This window comes from Oryx dammah, unplaced genomic scaffold, assembly GCF_014754425.2.
Source record: "Oryx dammah isolate SB20612 unplaced genomic scaffold, SCBI_Odam_1.1 HiC_scaffold_17, whole genome shotgun sequence".
NCBI classification, from domain to species: Eukaryota; Metazoa; Chordata; class Mammalia; order Artiodactyla; family Bovidae; genus Oryx; species Oryx dammah.
In genome coordinates, this window is record NW_024070201.1 from 42212929 (window position 1) to 42232996 (window position 20068).

The 20068-nt window shown below is 40.9% G+C and overlaps 1 protein-coding gene across 1 annotated transcript in view; it reads right to left on the reverse strand.

Moving 5' to 3' along the window:
* Positions 1-19734, reverse strand: part of SWAP70 (switching B cell complex subunit SWAP70) — a 75981-nt gene extending 56247 nt beyond the window's left edge. Inside the window, exon 1 of the mRNA XM_040258402.1 lies at positions 19525-19734. Coding sequence (XP_040114336.1) covers positions 19525-19623 — 99 coding nt within the window. The 5' untranslated portion in view covers positions 19624-19734. The remainder of the gene's footprint in view (positions 1-19524) is intronic.
* Positions 19735-20068: the final 334 nt, after the last annotated feature.

Sequence of the window (20068 nt, forward strand, 5' to 3'; positions counted from 1 at the left end):
AAAACTCATTTCATGAATTCAACAGAAAGAACTATAGTTTAGATCAGAAATTCAGCTTTTTTCATTGTTAGTAAGATCTAGAACAGGGAAGTCCTCTTTAAACAAGTTAACAACAGTATCTCAAAGTTTTTAAGTAAAAGGTATTAAAAAAAAAAAAAAAAGGATTCTGAAGGCCAGAATATAAACTAGTAACAAGACATAAAATCTCCATAAACTTACACAGCAGTTGGTGCTTTTTTTAGAGTAGACTCACACTATCCATTAGTTGCTTTTAGTCTTACCCCTGGAGAGTAGACAGTACTGCTTCTGTACAGATGAAGCTAATTCAGAGATGAGGAGATGTCTCCCAAATCACATAGTTTTTGGCGCAGTGAAATGAGGACTAGAACCCAAACCTTATACTCTGGTGCCCTACCACTTCCCTTTCCTCCTGGACAAACAGAGAGCCCTGACCATACAAAAGTGACCTGAGTGCTGCGGCCATGCATGTCTGTTGTTGCTAAGGGAAGTGAGGGACCCGTGCCCACCAGGCCAGCTCTCCAGCACCCAGCAAGCTGGCTACAGCTATTTAGAAGAGCGAAGTTAGATCCAATGGTAAAGAACCACATCTGCCTAGAAATCTGGGACCACTCTCTGGGAGCCCTCATCTCCCAACACCTGCCTTTGGGGAAAACTCTTCCAAGAGTTACCATCCTCCTCTCCAGATGAGAAAACTGGAAAACAAATGAGGACCAAAGCCATCAGGAGGAAACAGGACTACATGTTCTTGATTTGTAAAAGGAATGCCCCTGAATCACGCTAATCACTGTAAGTTTCTTGAGAAAGTTGAACGTATCCTACTTCAAATGCCTGCTCCTCCAAAGGCCATTCTTTCAACGCCCACATAATTGCTAAGCAACTTTGGTCTCATTCCTCAATCCGAAGAATAAACTATTGTTACTACAATAAAAGACCCATATCCATGCCAGGCCCTCATCATTCCAGTTCCTTCACAGCTGTCTGCCAGTGCTTCTGCAGGGCCTCTGCCGACAAGAAATGACTAGCTGCTCGTGTGGTTGGTTCCTGTTCAGTGGTTTGCCGTTTACCCTTTTTAAGTATTTTACTCCAACTATCATGGAAAGTAATCAAGGATGATGAACGACTACACAGTGTTTTAACACACATGAGTGCCTAATGCTCACCCTCCTCCCTCCCAAAGATGCAGAGATTACAAAGGTTCTCTGAAAAGAACCCCCCACCCGCCCCCCGCGCCGACCCCCAGTCACACGCCGTTTCCCTTTACAGGATGTGCGTAATGGGCAAAATTCAACACTGAAAAAAAAAGAGGGGCGGAGATCCCAACAAGCTTATCTCAAGGGACACAATTACAGAACTAAAATTCATAATGGGTAATCTTTTTTTAAAGTGTGAAAATTCCTGTCTGATTAATAAAATTTCAAGCTGATGGCGAATTACCAGAAAACTCTTCCTAACAGAATGACCAATTTCCTACCCATGCTACGCCCTGCCTTAAGAGCACTGTCTTAATAGAAATCCCACCCCTGACCACAAGGACTCGTTTTCCCTTTCCTGACAATATCTTTTCGTCCTGCTTGTCACTGCTTAAAGCCTGCTTGCTTTCTCTTAAATTATCTGTATTATATGCAGCCTCAGAAATCTCAACGTCATCTCTGACTCAAGTCCCTGAATGCAATCAATCACCATCTTAGCCACTTCTACCACATTCATCTTCAAGGGCTGCTTACCTCACGTTCCCACCTTGTCTAAAAGTCATAAAAAGCCTACAAAAGTAAAAACCAAGGAGGTTTATGCCCTTTGGCAAGCCAGGCTCACTTTAACTGTCAGCCTTATTTTTTCCCACCCTTCTGCACCAACTGTACCAAACTAGCCAAACAAGTTTACGAAGAACACCTTAGGGGCTTCCCCAGTGGCTCAGCAGTAAAGAACCCGCCGGCAGTGCAGGAGACTCAGGAGACACTCAGGTTCGACCGCTGCATCAGGAAGATCCCCTGGAGGAGGGCATGGAAACCCACTCCAGTATTCTTGCTGGAAAACTCCATGGACAGAGGAGCCTGGCAGGTTATAGTCCATAGGGTCGCAAAAGGGTCAGACACAAGGGAAGCCACTGAGTACAGCAGATCAAGCAAGCCCTGCATCACTTCCCTGTCCCCCTCCAGGCCTCTGCTCCAACCACCCCTACACCTCCATTTCTACCTAACATAAATGCCATTCCTTTCTAAAGCCTCCACCACCCAAAATCAAGACGGTCTTCCCCATTCTGCATTTCCCAAGCACTCTGTATTTCTTATTTTACACTCCTGCACATGATTTACTCTCTCCCATAAGACTAAATTTCTGAAAGGTCCATGTCTTACCCACCCTTGCATTCCCACAGTACCTAGCATGCTACTCAGAATGCAGAAGGCTATCAATAAATGCTGAACAAATTCCTTCCAAAAATCCTCCTTTGACAGTAAAACCATAAGTTTAACAGTGACAACAATCTTAGGAAATATCTTATCTCTTTATTTCATTGATAAAAAGACTGAGGCCTGAGACTTGTCTTAGCCACACACACTGTTGCAGGTCAGGAAGCAACAGTTAGTACCGGACATGGAACAACAGACTGGTTCCAAACAGGGAAAGCAATACGTCAAGGCTGTATATTGTCACCCTGCTTATTTAACTTATATGCAGAGTAATCATGGGAAATGCTGGGCTGGATGAAGCACAAGCTGGAATCAAGACTGCCAGGAGAAATATCAATAACCTCAGCTACCCAGATGACACCACCCTTATGGCAGAAAGTGAGGAAGAACTAAAGAGCCTCTTGACAAAAGTGAAAGAGGAGAGTGAAAAAGCTGGCTTAAAACGCAGCATTCAGAAAACGAAGATCATGGCATCTGGTCCCATCACTTCATGGCAAATAGATGAGGAAACAGTGGAAAGTGTCAGACTTATTTTTTGGGGCTCCAAAATCACTGCAGATGGTGACTGCAGTCATGAAATTAAAAGATGCTTGCTCCTTGGAAGAAAAGTTATGACCAACCTAGACAGCATATTAACAAGCAGAGACACCACTTTGGCAACAAAGGTCCATCTAGTCAAAGCTATGGTGTTTCTAGTAGTCATGTATGGATTTGAGAGGTGGACTATAAAGAAAGCTGAGCGCCAAAGAATTGATGCTTTTGAACTGTGGTGTTGGAAAAGACTCTTGAGAGTCCCTTGACTCTCAGGAGATCTAACCAGTCCATCCTAAAGGAAGTCAGTCCTGAACATTCATTGGAAGGACTGATGCTGAAGCTGAAACTCCAACACTGGCCACCTGATGTGAAGAGCTGACACATTAGAAAAGACCCTGACGCTGGGAAAGATTGAAGGCAGGAGGAGAAGGGGATGACAGAGAATGAGATAATTGGATAGCATCACCGACTCAATGGGCATGAGTTTGAGTAAACTCCAGGAGTTGGTGATGGACAGGGAGGCCTGGCATGCTGTAGGCCATGGGGTAGCAAAGAGTCAGACATGACTGAGAGACTGAACTGAACTGAACTGAATTGAACTGAGGAGTAACAAATCGGAACCAAGAACCCAACTCTCCTAACTGCCTGTCCCACAGTCAAGCCCTGTGCTGGAAACGTCATCTGCTACGTAGTTGCATCATTCAAGACTCAGTCACTCTTCATAAGCTCCAGGAACCCTTCACTGCCCCCTCTGTCCACTGAATTCCTATTTAGCACTTACATGAATTCTGCTTCATACACTAGCAATATCTCAAATACCTAACTGTGGCTCAGAGAGGGAGGAAACCCTGCCTAAAACTGTTCTTCCATATCCTTCAGTGACTAGCAGAGGGTTAAGGGAGGACTCAATAGGAATATAACACTCACAGACACATTAAGGCAGGATAGCTAACGCAAAATCACCTGTTGCAATGCTGTCCACAGAATACATGCCATTAAACTACAGCATGGGTTTCCCAGGTGGCTCAGTGGTGAAGAATCCCCCTGCCCATGCAGGAGACACAGGTTCAATCCCTGGGTCAGGAAGATCCCCTGGAGAAGGAAATGGCAACCCACTCCAGTATTTTTGCCTGGGAAATCCTATGGACAGAGAAGTCTGGTAGGCTACAGTCCACAGGGTTGCAAAAGAGTCAGATACAACTCAGCAACTAAACGACGACGACAAACTACAATATATGCCACTGGATTACATTTTAAATAGACTATCTTTAAAAAGTTATTTTGGATAGTTCACTAACTTGGCCCTCTTCAGAAATCAGAAAGAAAATACTGGTAAATCTGACCACATAAAAGTTCTTAAATTTCCTTTTAAAAAGAGACACCATAGACAAAAAAAGGCTAATAGCTCCAATACTCAAATTACTCCTAGAAATTATTAAGAAATGAACACCTAATTTTAAAAATGGACAACAGACATGAATAGGAAATTCAAAAAACCAGTGATTAATTACTAATAATTAGTAATTAGCAATGACTAATTACAAATAATTAGTCATTATTAGTAATGACTAATAAATATAGGAAAAGATGCTTTACTTCACTAGTAATCAACATAATACACATTAAAAAAGCAACTACTTTTTCGCCTGAAAAGCAACTCCTGGCATTTGAGCAGACATGGGAGAGTAAAAATTGCCAACATCCAATACCAGAGAAGGTACAGAGCAAGTTTTCTCCACCACTACTGACATTTTAGACCAGATAACTCTTTGTTGGGGAGCAGGGAGAAGTGTCCTATGCATTGTAGGAAGTTTCACAGCAACACTGGCTGAAACCACCAAAACATTTCAAATATCTGTGAGTAGTAAAGCAGTTAAATAAAGCATGACTCATCAATACAGTAAAATAGCTCATAGTCATTTTAAAGAATGATTGTGTCTGTGACTATGTGCATTGACATGGAAACATGACCCTAACACACTGATTAAGAAAACAGGTTACAAAAGCATATGAAATAGGATCCTATTTACCTAAAAGAATATATATGTATATGCACACATGTGCACGCATGTATATGCTTGTAAGCAGTAAGGGAGATGGAGGAAGGATAGGGAGGGACAAAGAAAGGTTAAAAGGATAATCACTGCAAAGTCAACTGCATCTGCCTTCAGTGTTAGAATTCCAGGTGCTTTTATCTTTGTCTCTATACTTTAAGGTATTGTTTGAACATTCTATGTCCTATCTTTAAAATGAGAAAAGGCGAAGCTTTTATATTTATGTAAAATTTAAATATATTTATGTAAAATTATTAATGTTAAATGAATTTTTAAAAATTCCAGCTAGAAAGCACCAATAAAATTAAATGAAGAGATCACTGTAGGACTATAAAGTTGATGAAATTAACTCACTTTAGTCATCCATAAAGAACTATGCTTTGCCATGCCTCTTGAAGAAGCCACACTGTGGGCAACAAAGTCTCCCTATCTGAGCAGCCTCCTTAGATTCCAGCCTCCCACTGGATCACAGCATAAACAAATGTCTTTAAGAAGATAATTCATGTATAAGAAGTAAGCCTCTATCTGTTTCTCCACTACTCTGTAAGCTCCTTAGAGAGAGGGTCTATAGTGTATCTATCCTATAATACTAAAACCTAATGAAACGCCGAGAAGACAGTGTCTGATGCCTACAAATGTTTGCTAAATGAGTCCCATTTAAGAATTTTCTTTATTTTTTTTGGTTTAGTTTCATTTAGCTTGTTTCTCCATCACCTTAATCTAGATGTGGGTTTTTTAAATGTACTTCACTAAACTACTAGCATATTCTTTCCAGAAAGAATTTTTAATTGGAATCTCTAATTCAGATAATTTTTAAAGCTTAAAAAAAAAATCAAAACTCTATACAATACCTCTATTAGTCACTAACACTCCCAGAGTTAGCAGGCATTACTCATCTGACCTGAGACTTAGTAAAGCAGTCCAGTTTCTCAAAATTCCAGGAAAGATTTTTGAGGAAAGGACTAAAGAGAAATTAACAAGTGTATGAGAGAGAACTGTACAGCAGAAGACAGAGAAACGAGGTAGTTTAATTTAGTATACTCTTCTCCAAGAGATCTGAAGCCATAGTGTACACCCAAGGTGATGACAAAAAAGATCACAAATCTGAGGGTTGACCTCTGTTGTCCCATCCTTTGACCACTCTGGCCCCTTGTCCCCTCTAGTCACTATAATATGGCTTCTTTCTATCCCTATCAGGGTCATAAAATTGCTTTCTCAAAAAGACTCTGTGGCAGACACAGAGCTGCAGCACTCAAGAAAGGAACTGAGGCCCAGCTACAAGGAGTAGCTGAGGTTAGCAGAGCCTCCAGCTATTAGTACCTCCTGGGCCCACCTCAGCCAATGACTGAGCAAGGCAGTGACATCATTTCTCCCCAGTGTGGGTATCTTCCAAGAGGCCATCTTTGCTCCAGAGCTCCTGGTTTTGTCAAGTCCATGTCCTAGACTCCTTTTCCCAATCCTGCTTCCTCTCTCTTTTTCTCCTCCATACATGTTTTTCCCCAATAACCCTTCTGCACTTCCAGCTCTGTCTCAACATCTGCTTCCTGGAGAACCCAACCTAGGACAGACATCTTCTAAACAATTCACTCTCGCAAGTTTCTGCCAGTCTGGATCATCCTTTCCACTTAAGACTTTCTTGGTCCCACGACATACTAGCTCTACCTTGCTCTATGTTTATGGGTTCATTTCCCTCTCCCTTTATTCTCCCATTCTGGACATTTTTCAAAGCCCAATTTTGAGCCCTTAGTTCTTAAAAAGTGCTTTAATTCTGACAACAACAAGTCACCTTAATGACTCCCAGATCCCGTTCTAGTCTTGACCTCTCAACTGAGCTCTGGTTTATATCACTAATATTAAAGATTTCCAGACTAAATTTGTCTCAATCCAAAAAATCGAAAGGAGAGTTCATTATCTTTCTCCCCAAAACAGGTTTCCCACCCTGATTCTGACTGTGGTACCACCATTCCCTTAACAACAAAACTCTGGACTCTCCTCTTGTACTTTTTTATATAGTTTGTCTTATTTCTGGATCCAATTCAATCCCCTCCCCCAGGGTCAATGCCTCTCCTCACCACCTCGTGCCTCTCTGTTGGTGAAAGATTAATCAGAGAAGGTGAGGCACCAGGAGGTCCCATTCTCCCTTCTGAGGCCCTAACAGAGACCACTCATCAGGACACGACATGGTAAACACATCAAGCTGACGACGTTCAATTGGAAGGCTGACTTGAAGATCTTATCTGCTATGCCACTTTTCACAAATGCACAAAATGAAGCTCGGGAAGAAGAAACCTCCCAGGGTCACACACAAACAAAAGGCAGAGACAAGTCTCCTGACTCCCTAACCAGTGTTCTCTTTCTCCTGACACTTTTTCCTCTGTCTCCAAGGGATTTACTTTCCAAATCTTTCACCACAAATGCACTTACTGAGGAGCTGCACACATTCCTTAGGGTCAATGACAACAGACTATTGCTGTAGGAGCATTCTCTGACCCAATGCCTCCAATCCTCACCACAGCTACGTAGTTCTCTTCCTCTGTGTTTCCCAGTACTGTGTACTTTCTTTATCTCATTATATTTGGACTGTCAGTTTGCTGATACGTTTCACTCACAAGACTTCAAGCTCCATGAGAGTAGGGAGCTTGATGGTTTTGATTCCCAGGGCCACCACCCCAGTCTAGCACACATCAATCTTTACAGCAGTCCCTCACTTGGTTCCCCATCTCCAGCCTCTCACCTCGTATTATCACACCCACATCATGAGAAGAATCTCAGAACTCTCTGTCACATATCTACCCTCCAAAGTTTAATAACTTTCCCTCTTTAGAGGATCAGTTCTAAACTACTCATTCTAACATAGTCAACAAATACACATTAATCATTTATTCTGTACAAGAACAAAATCATCTAAAATGTAATCTCATCTCCCTTTAAATCCTGATTTTCCACCATGTCTCAAAACAAACATTCTACTCAAAGTATTTCCTTATCGCTCACAATACTGCAAGTTTCAGCTCTTGCTCTCATGCACAGGGCCACCACCATAACTGCCATCTTTCTTTGACCATACTGGACAAGATCAGCCCCACTCCCTCCAGAAGCAGCTGACAGTCTATCTCTTCCATAAAATGTTTTGTCTACAACCGTGTGCATTTTTTTCTCTATTTCCTTTAAACTTCTACAGCAGCTCCATCTGACAGAAACAGAATGCAAACTACAAATGGAATTAAAAAGTTTTAATAGCTACATTTTTAAAATGTACAAAGATGCAAAAGGTAAAAAAAAAAAAGCTAACATTAAATTTACTAATATATCCAAAATATTACAACTTCAACATGTAATCAATGTTTTTAAATCTTTCAAAGAGCTGTTTTACATTCCTGTACTAAGTCTCTGAAATCCAGTGTATATTTTATATTTACAGCACTTCTCAATTTGGACTAGCTGCTTTTTCAATGCTCAATAGCCAAATGTGGTTAATGGCTAATGTACTGAACATCATATTCCATAGTTATTTTCCACACTTGTAGACCTGGCTTATATATTAACTTCTTGTAGTCATTTCACGTATTGTCTTCTTAACTAAACCACAGGTTTCTCAATGTAAGGGGCAATGGTGTACAATTTTTACTTCCCCAGAGTCCAAGCAAAAGGTACAGATTAAAACCTTCAAATTTATATGCTGCTTTGTAAATTAGTTTTCTTCAACATCAGTGTGTGGTAAGAAATAGTTGACTAGTAAATGTTCTGTTGTCACACATAAAGGCTGTGAGCTTCATCTATTCAAGCAAGTATGTTGTTTTCATCTATTCAAGCAAGTATGTTGTTTAAACGTCTTCTTATTCCCATTTAACAGATCCCAGGTGGCACAATGATACAGAATCCATCTGCCAATGCTGGAGACGCGGGAGACTCAGGTTCAGTCTCTGGGTCAGGAAGATCCCTTGGAGTAGGAAATGGCAACCCACTCCAGTATTCTTGCCAGGAAAATTGCATGGACAGAGGAGCCTAGCAGGCTATAGTACACGGGGTCGCAAAGAGTTGGACAGGACTGGGCACGCACACACTTAAAATACAATGAGCAAAGCAAACTCCCCAAAATCATCCCAATGAAGAACTTCAGAATTTCATCCTAGTTTGATCTGCTAACACCCTGGTGGTCCACTGCACGCACTCACGTGTACGCAGTCATGTCCGACTCTTTGCAAAGCCATGGGCTGTAGCCCACCAGGCTCCTCTGTCCATGCAATTTTCCCAGCAAGAATACTGGAGTGGACTGCCATTTCCTACTCCAGGGGATATTCCTGACCCAAAGATCGAACCCAAATCTCCTGTGTCTTCTGCACTGGCAGGCAGATTCTTTACCACTGTGCCACTTGGGAAGCCGGTGTCCCATTATCTAATAGTATCTTCTCAAATCATCACTGAAGGGAGTCATGAGAGTTAAGTCAGCTGCCCACCAGCTCCTGCTCTCACTCCAAGGTAACAACATCTGGCTGAGACATCAAATATCCTACGAACTAAAAGAACTGATGGAGATGTGCAGCCTGGTGAAGCAGACAGTGCTCCATCCTCCCAGAGCTGCCTACCCAGTGAAATATAATACTTTCAACGTTGTCCCCCTGACAGAACAGCTTTCATCCTAACTGCCGCACTTCTGGCTGGTACACCAGGCCCACATAATAACACTCTCCTGGTAGTTGTAAAGCTAATAATTCCTAAAGAAGCAAAAGGCAGAGAAGACAGAGAAGAACCTTGAGATGAAAAAATTATTTTTTCCAATAGTGCAGAAATCTCTTCCTAACTGTAAGATCTCCTTACATAAAATTTGACTGTATACAGATTTACTCCCAAATACTTTTCCACCATTAAAACCCTAATCTCTGAAAACAGCAGTCCATGGAGTTGCAAAGAGTTAGATACAACTTAGCAACTAAACAACACCAACCAGCAGTTTCAAGTACACACAGATTGGGGTTAAAAAAAAGAAGGAATCTGAAGGTAGAATGAGAAGAAGTAAATAAAGCAGAGAGCAGAGCAGAAAAACAGATTCATGAAATGAAGCCTTGGGGAACATAAAGGAAACTGAGCCAAAGGCTCAGGAAGGGAACTGGGACACACGTAAGAGGAACTGAGGAGAAAAGTTGGGAGTATCTGGACTTCACTGTGCTAACAGTCACTGAGGGGATTACAGTAACCCTCTTGTTGGGGAAAATAAGAGGGCAAACTGTGTAAGTGAGAAAAGGTCATTCAAAGCCTCTTCCGTCTCTAGCTTCCAGTTACTATGTACCTCTGGGACTGCAGTAAGACCCCAGAGGAAATACAAAACGGGGACCAGGAAGGTTAAGAGTCATTGAGTCATAAGATTAGAAAAGCACTGGCTATTAAGATGGAAGGTCACACATAAAAATACACCTCACAGATTGCACACTATCCTCAATAAAGCAAAAGCTTACATGTATTTCAATAAAGTAAAAACTTTCAATCTATCTTACTGAAAAGTTTCTAGCAAATGGAAAAAGGAAATAATCTAGAATCCATTATTACCATTTTAAGATTTTTACATGTCTCTCACAAGCTCTTTATTTGGAAAGCTGTCTTTATTGTTTCATTTTGGTGAGATACAAAAAAATATTTACAAAGACTTTCACAGACTTACTCGTGAGTCACGCTCTGGTCCTCTAAATGGGGATTTTTTTTTTTTTTTATTAGATTTTTAGAACAGAAACAGCTTTAACCACAGGGGTTAACAGAAACATAACACTAAAGATTAGAGAGAGAATACTTACACATGCCAAATTCACAAGAATTAACCAAATCTTTTACATTGTGTTTCACACAAAGAAAGCTCTTTACTGCAACTTGCTTCCTTTATATTTTCAACAGATTGCTGGCCTGGCTCAATTACTTCTAAAGCTAGCAAGATTAAAAATTTTTGAGGCTAAATGCCTACATGGGAACAAAACATATGACATTATTCACAAGATATTCAAACAACTGCATGGCCAAACTTTAAAAACATTCAGTTGAAAATCTATCATTGAGAAATGAATAAAGATTCAAAGTATTCATGTTGCTCCTCAAATTGTTTTCATTTAGATTCTCACTAGTTGTGAGCTCTTTTACCTCAAAAGGGCACAATTTAAAACAAAACAAAATCCTGTGTTTCTAAAAACAACAGGATAAAAATGCAGAGACAATAAGCTTATTTCAAGATATTTCCAGCACTGACATGTAATTCACACTGCAACCATAATTATAAAGTAAAATCATAACAGAGGTTGCAAAAATATCACTAGATTTTACTATAATTAAGAAAACATTTACTAATAACAATAAAAGTAATAATTTTAAGGAACTTTTTTTTATTGAAGTGTAGTTGATTTATAATGTTCTGCTGGTTTCAGGTGTACAGCCAAGTAATCCAGGTACATATACATGTGAAGGGCGGTGTACATATATTCTTTTTCAGATTTTTTTCCCTTATAGATTACTACAAAATATTGAGTAGAGTTCCCTGTGCTGTACAGAAGGTCCTTGTTAGTTATCTGTCTTCAATATAATAGTATGTAGATGTTAATTCCAAACTCCTAATTTATCCTTTCCTCCTCCCTTCCCCTTTGGCAACCATAAATTTGTTTCCGATGTGGAAATTTATCTCCTATGGATAAATGGATATTATTTCATTCTTCTTTATGGCTAGGTAACATTCCGTTGTGATATATATATATATATATATCTTCTTTATCCATTCATTGTAAATAGTGCTGCAGTGAAGAGATGCATGTGTCTCTTTTAATTATAGCTTTCTCCAGGTGTGAGATTGTTGGATATGGCAATTCTATTTTTAGTTTTTTAAGGAACCTCTATACTGTTCCGCATAGTGGCTGCACCAATTTACATTCCCACCACCAGTGTAGGAGAGTTCAATTTTAAGGTACATTTAGATTTCTAGAAGGAATATTAAAAAAATTAGCAACAATGGTTACCTTGAGGGTAGATAACTAGTGTGGGCCAGGGTATAGATGATACTTACTTTTCACTGTCCTAAATGCTCTTTTGAAAATTATGAATTTTATACCATGTATATATAGGAGGTATTCAAAAAGGGTTTTTTGGTTTACATTTTTTAAATGATAGGCTTCATCTTTTCATCTTCTTAGAACTGCATGTATTAGAATTCCAAGAATCCCCACTAAGTAACACTGGAGATTTACTATCTTTCTGCAAGACCACTGAAATTCTAAATCACCTGAAGATATTTTTAAAATATCAGTGGAGTGCTTCCCTGGTGGTCCAGTGGTTAAGAGTCGGCCCTGCAATGCAGGGGATACTGGTTCCATCCCTGATCTGGGAAGATCCCACACGTTGCAGAGTAACTAAGCCTGTTCACCACAAATACTGAGTCCGCACTCTAGAGCCCAACAGCTGCAACTATGAAAGCCTAGGTACCCCCAGAACCCATGTTCTGCAAGAAGGAAAGCCACTGCAATGAGAAGCCCGTGCACCGCAAGAAGAGGGTAGTCCCTGCTCGCTGCAACTAAAGAAAACCCACGCACAGCATCAAAAACCCAGCACAGCCACAAATAAATAAATAAATAAAATGAAACACCAGTGGAGAAGAATTGCTGCTTCTCCTTCAAATAATATGCCCAATATCTTTTTCCCTTATGAATTTTAGAAATTTACATAACCTAAAAGTAACAATGTCTGCTTCAGATGGCACATTAATAAAGTTTCCTAAAATATGGGATCTACACACAAACGTCCCTTCTTAAAAAACAACGACAGACAAAAGAAGGGCACAAAGATCAAAACCAACGGAAAAACTGGTGAGAAACATTTCTAAAACGTTAAGCTCAATAATGTTTACTCAGCCACCTATATGTATGGATCTTCCTATACAGAAAAATTTCCATCAAAATCTCTCTCAGTTTTTAACCTCTCATCAGTTATCATAGACTATACTAAAATTGCATACAATAAACTACTGTTTGTTCTAAGGAAGGACTGTTCATATAAGTATAAAAGCAAGTAAAGAATGTGTTTCTGAGATTTCTTTCCCACCACTAGTCTACTGCTATCTACTTTCACAGGTGAAAAGTAGATCTCTACACAATCAGAACAAGCTTAACTTAAAACGGTAACTTAGTTTAGTATCCCTCTGTATTCCAGCCTGAAAAAGAGAGCAAACCAATGACAATTTTAAAAATGAGTTGCCTTGCAACATTGCAATTACAAATTAAGCTAACATAGCTGATGATTCTACAGGGGTACATAGGCTGACTATGGAGGTGAAGATCTATACAGCTACAGCTCAGGTGGGGAGCCAGAAATGCCACAACTGGAGCCAGAGAGTCACCTGGAGAGGGTGCACTGACTGCCAGCAAGAAGCTAGAGGGGTAACAGGAAATGTGGGAGGAAGATGAAAAAAGACTCAAGGTAAGGAATGAGGCAGAGTTGGTTCCCTATTTGTGGGAGGGCGGGACAGCATGGAAGGGGTCAGGTGGGGGACTGGAGGTGGAGTTTAAAAAGAAACATCACTGTAACTAGAGGACTACTCAACATCTGCTTTTATAGCAGCTTATGTAAATCACAAGTAGTTTTTAAATTCTTTCTATATTTTTATCTTATTGGTAAGTTTAATGAAACTATGTTTGCTTCAACAAATATCTTTCTTAAGTTAATTTTTTTTTGGATTTTAAGTTTCCAAATTTCTACAGATAGTAATTTTTGTTTTACTCAAAAACAGACTATTATTTAATAATAAAATTTAGGTGTCAAAATAAGCTTTTTGACTTGAGGCTGTCAAGGGGGAGAGGATGTGGGAGAGGGATAGATTGGGAGTTTGTGATTAGCAGACACAAACTATTATATATAGGACAGATAAACAGTAAGGTCCTACTGTCCAGAGAACTATATTCAATATCTTGTGATAAACCATAATAGAAAAGAATATGAAAAAGAAGGTGTGTATGTGTGTGTATATATATATATATATATATATATATGTATGTATAACTGAATTACTTTGGTATATAGCAGAAATCAAAACATTCTTAATCAACTATACGTCAATAAATTTTTTAAAACATAAATTTTTTTAAAAAAATTAGCTTTTGAGAAAATAATAACAAATGAAACAACTGACAAAGGATTAATTTCCAAAATATACAAGCAGCTCATCCAACTCAATGCCAGAAAAACAAACAATCCGATCAAAAAGAGGGGAAAAGACTTAAACAGACATTTCTCCAAAGAAGACATACAGATGGCTAACAAACATATGAAAAGATGTTCACCATCGTTCATTATCAGAGCAAATGCAAATCAAAACTAATATGAGATATCACCTCACACCAGTCAGAATGGCCATCATCAAAAAGTCTACAAACAATAAATGCTGGAGAGGATGTGGAGAAAAGGGAACGCTCTTGCACTGTCGGTAGGAATGTAAATTGATAGAGCCACTATGGAAGATGGCATGGAGATTTGTTTAAAAACTAGGAATAAAACCACCATATGACCCAGCAATCCCACTCCTAGTCATATACCCTGAGGAAACCAAAATGGAAAAAGACATATATCCCATTGTTTGCTGCAGCACTATTTACAATAGCTAGAACATGGAAGCAACCTAGATGTCCATTGACAGATGAATGGATAAAGAAGTTGTGGTACATATACACAATGGAATATTACTCAGCCATAAAAAGACCACATTTGAGTCATTTCTGATGAGAGTGATGAACCTAGAACCTATCATGCAGAGTGAAGTAAGTCAGAAAGAAGGATAAATATCGTGTTCTAATGCATATATACAGAATCCAGAAGAATGGTACTGAAGAATTTACTTGCAGGGTGGCAATGGAGAAACAGACACAGAGAATAGACTTGTGGACATGGGGAGAGGGGAGGAGAGGGTGAGATGGATGGAAAGAGTAACATGGAAACTGACATCACCATATGTAAAATAGATAGCCAATGGGAATTTGCTGTATGGCTCAGGAAACTCAAATAAGGGCTCTGTATCAATCTAGACGTGTGGGATGGGGAGAGGAGGGGAGGGAGGCTCAAAAGGGTGAGGATATATGTGTACCTATGGCTGATTCATGTTGAGGTTTGTCAGAAAACAGAAAAATTCTATAAAGCAATTATCCTTCAATAAAAAATAAATTAAAAAAAATAAGCTTTCTGTACTAAATTGGGTCCCTCAAGGAAAATACTTATTATAACAGAGACCCGAACATTTATCTAAATGAGAACTATACTACAAAGTAATCTCCTTAAAAGTAAAAGATAACTTTATTCCCAAGATAATGCCAATATTCCAAACTTTTCACAACTTCAGGCTTCCCTGGTGGCTCAGTGGTAAAGAATCCACCTGCCAAAGCAGGAGACACGGGTTCGATCCCTGATTCAGGAAGATACCAGATGCCACACAGCAACTAAGCCCAAGCACCACAACTAATAAGCCTGGGCCCTAAAGCCCAGGGGCCACAACTAATGAAGTCCACACACCCTAGAGCCTGTGCTCCACAACAAGGGAAACCACTGCAATGAGAAGCCTGCACACCGTAATGAAGAGTAGCCCCCACTCGCCGCAACCAGAGAAAAGCCCACATAGGAACAAAGACCCAGAACAGTCAAAAATAAGCTAATAACATTATTTTTAAAAGAAAGAAAATTTCACAACTTCCCTTCAGAAAAGAAGAAATATGTAGTTTATGACCTACAGTTGGGAAAAATCAGTCATTATTTTACAATCTCCAAATACATATACATAATTAATAATAAGTTCTCAAAGATAACAGACCATGTCTTCTTTGAAAAATCCCTTCTCCCTCAGCACCAATGCTATCCCAGAATGGTTCTTGCATCTCACTTCTGGTCCCCAGGCTTCTTTTCTTCCCTCTACTCTAGCCATTCTCCAAGGCCATTGCTGAATTTCTCTCCTCTTTGCATGCTTCAACTACTAGATCTGTACCAACAGCCCCGCACTTCTCCAAGAACATCATCTCCAGCTAAACCTCCATCCGTCAGGGACCTCAACAACTCTTTCTTCTTCCTACACACAAACACACTCATATCCCACACTCCAATCAAAATAAGCCACACAGAAGTCTCTATACATAAGTGCCTGATGAATTTCTGTGGCCTGCAGCAGTTTACATGGATCCCTTAGAGCTAAAAGCAGTCAATAAATATCTATTGAAAGGATAAATAAATGAATGCTGTTGTTCTTGTTGTCCAGCTGCTAAGTCATCTCTGATTCTTTTGCAACCCATGGACTGTAGCCCACCAGACTCCCCTGTCCATGGGATTTCCCAGGCAAGAATACTGGAGTGGATTGCCATTTCCTTCTCCAGGGGATTGAACCCTGTCTCCTGCTTTGGCAAGTGGATTCTTTACCACTGAGTCACCAGGCTACCTGCTGAATGAATTAATAGAATGGGCTTAATTCTCCCCCATACCACATAATCACACCCTAGCTTTCTTCAGAGATCACTTCAAAGCTTTTTTTCATGACCAGTGAAAACTACTGGTCTCTTCCTCTAAAATCCCATGGCCTCTTATCTTCTATCACATTCAGCATCTTCCTCTCAATAGTATTTCTGTACTTCTTATCTGTCACCAGATCTTACATTTTTTAAGGATAGGGTAACTCTCTGAGTAATATAATCTACATATACACCCGGAAAGAAAAAGAGAGAGAGATTTCCCTAATGGCTGCTTAAGTTTTTAGTTTGCCTACCAAAATTTAAACTCTTTAAATGCAAAAACTGATGTTTCTTTCTCCTCCACCTGTGCTATCCATATTACCCTTAGAATTAGGCACAGTATCTAATAACACATGAAGTGTCACCACGCACATCAAAAACTGTGAAAGTAGTTCAAAAAGATAAGTGTCAAACGTATTTTAGAATGCCCATATAGTTTTCCAAAGTGATAAATTTTAACCTCATTTTGGGTGTGTAACTTTTTTTCTATTTAATAAATCAATTCTATATTTCCTCCAAGGTATTAACTCTTAAAGAGCCTAAAAATACTAATTTTTTAATGAATTTACCATGATACCTTACACTGAGTATACACAAATGTCATTTAAAAACAAATGAATGAGCAAATTAAGGCAAAAATTCTTCCTAGCCAATGGATTACTGATTCTTTTGTGACCCCATGGACTGTAGCCCACCAGAGTCAAACTACAGAGTCAAAACTCCAAAAAGGAGAGAGCTAAATAGCAATTTTCTAATATTTCCAATTCCAGACACATTGGCAAGATGAACAGAACTGAATCAATCCCCAAATCTCTCAGTTAAGCTGACAAAGAGACAAAACACAAATGCACATTTGCATTATCAACATCTCATGGGTAAAAAGTTATGAACTGGGATTTATTTCCTGCCTAGGCTTCCCAAGTGGCACCAGGCGTTAAGAACCTCACCTGCCAATGCAGTAGATGGAAGAAAGGTGGGTTCCATCCCTGGGTTGGGAAGATTCCCTGGAGGAGGGCATGGCAACCTACTCCACTATTCTTGCCTGGAGAATCCAGGAGAGAGGGGCTGTAGCCGGGCTACAGCCCATGAGGTCAAGAGTCAACATGATGGAAATGACTTAGCATGCACACACACCAAGCCTGCAGTCAAGAATCCTCCAGACACCTTTTCCATAAGTAGCCACAAAGACAATGCTGAATGGTATACAACAAAAGTAATAGCAAACATTTCATTAATGTCATCAACTGGAAGACAAAAAAATGAAAACAAGAGTGGAAACAAACAGAAACCAAATAGTAAAATGCTAGCCCTAAATCGAACCACATCAATAATTAAATGTAATTGGTCTGTACACACGTATTTAATTACAGATTATCAAAATGGATTAAAAAACCAAGAACCAACTGCATGCCATCTAAAGAAACTCACTTTAAACATGGTGGTATAGGTAAATTAAAAGTAAAAACAGTGAAGAGTAAAATTCAACTCTGTTCATAATTACCAAAAACTGTAAATAACACAAATATTCTTCAAGAGTGAATGGATTAACTATGGTATATCCATACAGTGGAATACTGCTTAGAAACAAAAAGAATTATTGATACAACAACATCAGTGAATCTCAAAGGCATATATGCTAAATAAAAGAAGCCAATGTCAAAAGGTTACATACTCTGTGACTCCATTTTTATGACATTGTGGAAAAGACAAAACTACAGTAATTAAGAACAGATCATTGATTGCCAGCAGTTAAGGAAGAGGGAGCAGCATGAAGGAAATTTTGGGGATGATGTAACTGACAAAAACCCAATTTTGGTAGTAGTTATATAAATCTATGTATGTTAAAACTCAGAACCATTCACCAAAAAAGTTAATTTTACTCAGTTAATTTTAAAAATTTATTCAAATAAAGATTAAGTGGATGATCTCCATGAATTGTTCCAGACTATGATTTTGTGTATAAGAAAAGAGAGTAGGGTGAAAGGAAAACAGGCAGAATGCTGAGTCCTACTGGCATAAAAGCCACTAGTCATAAGAACCTCTTGATGACTGCACAAAATATACAAAGCAAACTCAATCTTCAGAAATTCACTCCCAGAAGAGGCTAAGAAAACGAGACATTCATGTCCAAAATGTGTATATTTTAAAATGCCTATGAATGGTTCTTCTTGTCTGTTTCCATATTTTAAACTTTCAAGAAGCTGCCAATTTCTCCTGGCCAAGTGCCACTTGCCCTGCTTGCTGCTGCTGCTGCTGCCCTGCTTGAGGTTACTCAATTTACAAGCATTCCTTTATTCATACCTTACTCTCTCTTAATGATGGGGTCTTTGGCAGTCACAATAAAGACCTTTGCAGGGTGCCGATAGAGCTCCTCACCCGGAAACTACGTTCCTACGGGACACGGCACACCCTGGACTCGATCCAGACTTGAGGACGCCAGGTCGTCCTCACCAATCGGAAAGCGTCCCCCATTGCCACAGCGCCCCAAAAGCCGAGGCCGCCGAGGGCCGGGCCCTGGGGCACTTCTCCCTCCCTTCTCGGAACTGCCCGGTTGCCTGCGGTGCAGCTGGCCGTTTTGACGACTGCCCCGGTGCGGAGCGTGCGCCTTGCAGGGCTCTGCCCAGGCACCTTGGGCAAGCCCCTTCCTCTCCCAGACAAGAGTGAAGAGGAAACTTTGGGTTAGTTTCCTAGGGAGCTTCCCACCGCCCTCTCGGAGTCTGAAACTTTCCCGGCCTCCTGCGCCAACAGGGAGCCGAGCTCACCGCTCAGGGTCCCCACCCCCGCGGTCCCTTGCTCAAGGTGAGCCCTGGGGAAACTAACGCAAAACAAGAGGGAGTCCAAAAAATGCAAATACCGGTCTCTGCCCCCTCCACCCCAAGCAGGCCGCTCGGCCACATTCTGGCCTGCCACTCCCGGTGGTCACCGTCCGCCTGCCCGCTTCCACCGGGGATAGTAGTAGAGGGCGCGCCGGGAAGGGGCGAATAGGGGTCCGGGAGAGGGTGTGCCCACCTTGAGCTGGGATTTGGAGACCTTGCCGCTGTGGTCCAGGTCGAGAGCGGTGAACGCATGCCAGATGCCCTTGAGCAGCTCATCCTTCAAACTCCCCATGCCTGCGGCGCTGCTCCTCTGGCTGCCGCGACTGCCCCGCCAACCACTCTGTGCGTCTGAAGCCCCTCGGCCTCTGCCTCCCCCGCCTGCCGAGCGGTCACGTGACCTCGCCAGGCCCGGCCCCACCAGGCCCCGCCCACTCGGCGCCCGCGGGGAACTGCGCTCCGCAGAGGGAGCACGGAGTCGCGTGGTCTGCCTATCCTTGCGGGTGGGGACGCCCGGCCTTGTTTCCCGGCTAGGAAGACAGGCGACACCACGCACTCCTCTAGTGCTTCCAAAACCAGCTCGGGCCACTTTTCGGTACTTGCACGCCTTCCAAACAAGAGCCCCTATCCCCAGGAAAAATATGAGGGTAGAGGAGAGCAGCCTCCTCGGCTCCAGTACGCGTCCAGCAGCGAAAAAGGGAGCCCTGGTCCTGACCCTAGAAGGGGGTCACAGTCTGAAG